General features: G+C 60.0%; 2 protein-coding genes across 2 annotated transcripts in view; one reads left to right on the top strand and one right to left on the bottom strand.

Moving 5' to 3' along the window:
• PTSG_12454 (uncharacterized protein) overlaps window positions 1-29 on the top strand; it is a gene marked incomplete at both ends in the record, with an annotated part of 2772 nt that extends 2743 nt beyond the window's left edge. Inside the window, one exon of the mRNA XM_004991899.1 lies at window positions 21-29. Within this exon, the coding sequence (XP_004991956.1) occupies window positions 21-29 (9 nt within the window). The remainder of the gene's footprint in view (window positions 1-20) is intronic.
• A 660-nt stretch (window positions 30-689) lies between these two features.
• Window positions 690-2500, bottom strand: part of PTSG_12453 (uncharacterized protein) — a gene marked incomplete at its 5' end in the record, with an annotated part of 9076 nt that continues 7265 nt past the window's right edge. Inside the window, one exon of the mRNA XM_004991898.1 lies at window positions 690-2496. Within this exon, the coding sequence (XP_004991955.1) occupies window positions 852-2496 (1645 nt within the window). The 3' untranslated portion in view covers window positions 690-851. The remainder of the gene's footprint in view (window positions 2497-2500) is intronic.

The following is a 2500-nucleotide window of genomic DNA, read 5'->3' as shown; positions in this document are numbered from 1 at the left end:
TGCTTGCTTGATGCTTGCAGGCTCCGTGAGGCTGGTGTCGCCACTGCTGCTTGCTGTGAACGCGCCTGCCTCGGTGTCGCTTGCATCTGTTGTGTCGGGGTCGTAGTTGGCGTCGTTGGTGTCGCTGCTGCTGTCGGCGTCAAAGTCCGTGAGCAGGAAGTCTGTCTCGACATCCTCGTCCTGGTCCTCGTCGATGTGAACCGTTGGTGGCTCACCGTCAGTGGTGCTGTTGCTGCTGTCACGTGCACTGGGAAGCTGGAGCATGGACGATGTCGTGGATGTCTGCACTTGCTCCTCTGTAGAAACACGACAGGTGGTGTGTGTGTTTACTGTAGGCAAACGCAACAAACAAGAACACAAGGAGAATGAACAAGCACAACAAGCTGCTGCCAAATCAACTCGGGCAGCACGCTCAAACAAACACTAGACAAGTGCACACACAGTCAATGACGCTGTCAAGGCGACATGGGCAGAGTGTGCACGAACACAAACAATCTAAACAATGAGCAGCATGCATACATGCGCGCGCAGAGCAATGCTAGGCATGGCATGAATGCTTGCAGGCAAGCATGCACAACAGACAACACTTCACAACACTACATGGCACGCAGGCATAGCATTTGCCAAGCATGACGGGCATGCACACACACACACACACATGGCACACAACTCACGTGTGCAGGGGAAAGAGGAGGAGAGGAGAGGCAGTTGGCACACATGCATGCCAGCAGAGAGGAAGGAATGTTTGCCAACGGAAAAACCACAAAGCAGGTGTTGTTGGCAAACAAGACAAAACCACACGAGAAGGCAAATTAGGAAGGACTCAACACAAAACAGAAACTCACTGACTCTCAACACTCCCCCTCAACTGCCTTCCTCTGCTCCGTCTCAGCCGTCGAGGTTCCCACCAGTCGTGGCAGGTGCTGCTCGAAGGTCTGCTTGTCCAGTGCCTTGGTCAGCGCGTCGGCAACCATCCGCGTGCCGGGACAGTGCTGCAGCACAATGGTTCCGTCGGCGATGAGCTCCCGCACGAAGTGGTGGCGTACCCGGATGTGCTTCGTGCGCGGCTTGGTGACGTGGTCGTTGCCGATGGCGATGGCCGCCTGGTTATCTGTCAGCATCTTGGTGGCTCCAGCCTCGGGCTCGCCGAGGTCCATGAGCAGCTGCCGCAGGAAGACGACGTCCTGCGCTGCAGCGGAGATGGCCATGTACTCGGCCTCAGCGGTGCTCAGCGCAACCGTGGGTTGCAGCCGGCTACTCCAAGACACAAGACAGCCGTTGATGTAGCAGGTGAAGCCCGTCGTGGAGCGGCCCGTCAGCTGGTCTGTGCCGAAGCTGGCATCGCTGTAGCACACCAGGTCCAGCGGCTGGTCCTTGCGCGTGCCGCTGCGTCGCTTGAAGAGGAGGCCGTGCTCGCTCGTCGCCTTCAGGTACCGCACGACGTGCTTGGCTGCCTGCCAGTGGACCGTCGTGTAACGGTCCATGTAACGGCAGAGCAGTCCGCACGCGAAGCTGACGTCTGGTCTTGTGCGGTTGGCCAGGTACAGGAGCGAGCCCACGAGGTTGCGGAAAGGCAGGCGTCGGTCGGGCTGCTCGCTGATGCTGGAGGCGTCGATGCCAACACGCATGGGCGTGGACACGCTGGCTGCCGCTGCCAGGTTGTAGTCGTTGACGATGTCGTTGATGGCCTGTGTCTGCGCAATGTGCAACACGCCGTCAGCTGGTGACGTCAGGTGAAGGCCCAGGTACCAGGTGAGCGGGCCCAGGTCCTCTGCCTCGAAGCTCTCCTTGATCTGCTGCTTGCAGGCACGGATGTGGCGCTCGCTGCTGCCGCTGATGATGAGGTCGTCGACGTACGTGATGATCCATGTGCGCTGTCCGTCGTCGTGGAGCTTGGTGAAGAGGCATGCGTCGACGTGGCTCTGCGCCCATCCGTTGGTCTTGAGGAAGGTGTGCAGCTTCTTGGCCCATGCACGGCCAGCTTGCTTGAGACCGTAGAGCGGCTTGAGCAGCCGGCACACCTTGCCCGCGTAGCGTTGAGCGCCGTCGCCGATGTCGGTGAAGTGCGGCGGCAGCTCCATGTACAGCTCCTCCTTGAGATCAGCCTGCAGGTAAGCCGACTTGAAGTCGAGCTGGTGCAGCTGGTGCTGTCGTTGCAGGGAGACGGCGAGCACGGTGAGGATGGTCTTGGCTGCTGGTGTTGGGGCGTAGGTCTGGTCGAAGTCGATGCCCGGTCGCTGGCTGAAGCCCTTGGCGACCCAGCGTGCCTTGAAGCGCGTCAGCGTGCCTTCCGCATCACGCTTCACCTTGAAGACGAAGCGTGACTTGAGGGGCGTGTGTTGCCGTGGCACGGCGCTGCGTGGGATGAGCTTGATGACGCCGTTGCGCTCCATCGCCCCGATCTCCTCCAAGCATGCCTGAGTCCACTGCTTGCGTTGCTGGCTCTTGAGTGCTTGCTTGATGCTTGCAGGCTCCGTGAGGCTGGTGTCGCCACTGCTGC

The sequence above is a fragment of the Salpingoeca rosetta genome (assembly GCF_000188695.1).
Source record: "Salpingoeca rosetta unplaced genomic scaffold supercont1.18, whole genome shotgun sequence".
In the NCBI taxonomy this organism is placed as follows: domain Eukaryota; class Choanoflagellata; order Craspedida; family Salpingoecidae; genus Salpingoeca; species Salpingoeca rosetta.
Note: the sequence above shows the minus strand (reverse complement) of the source record. Positions and strands in the feature narration are given on the sequence as shown.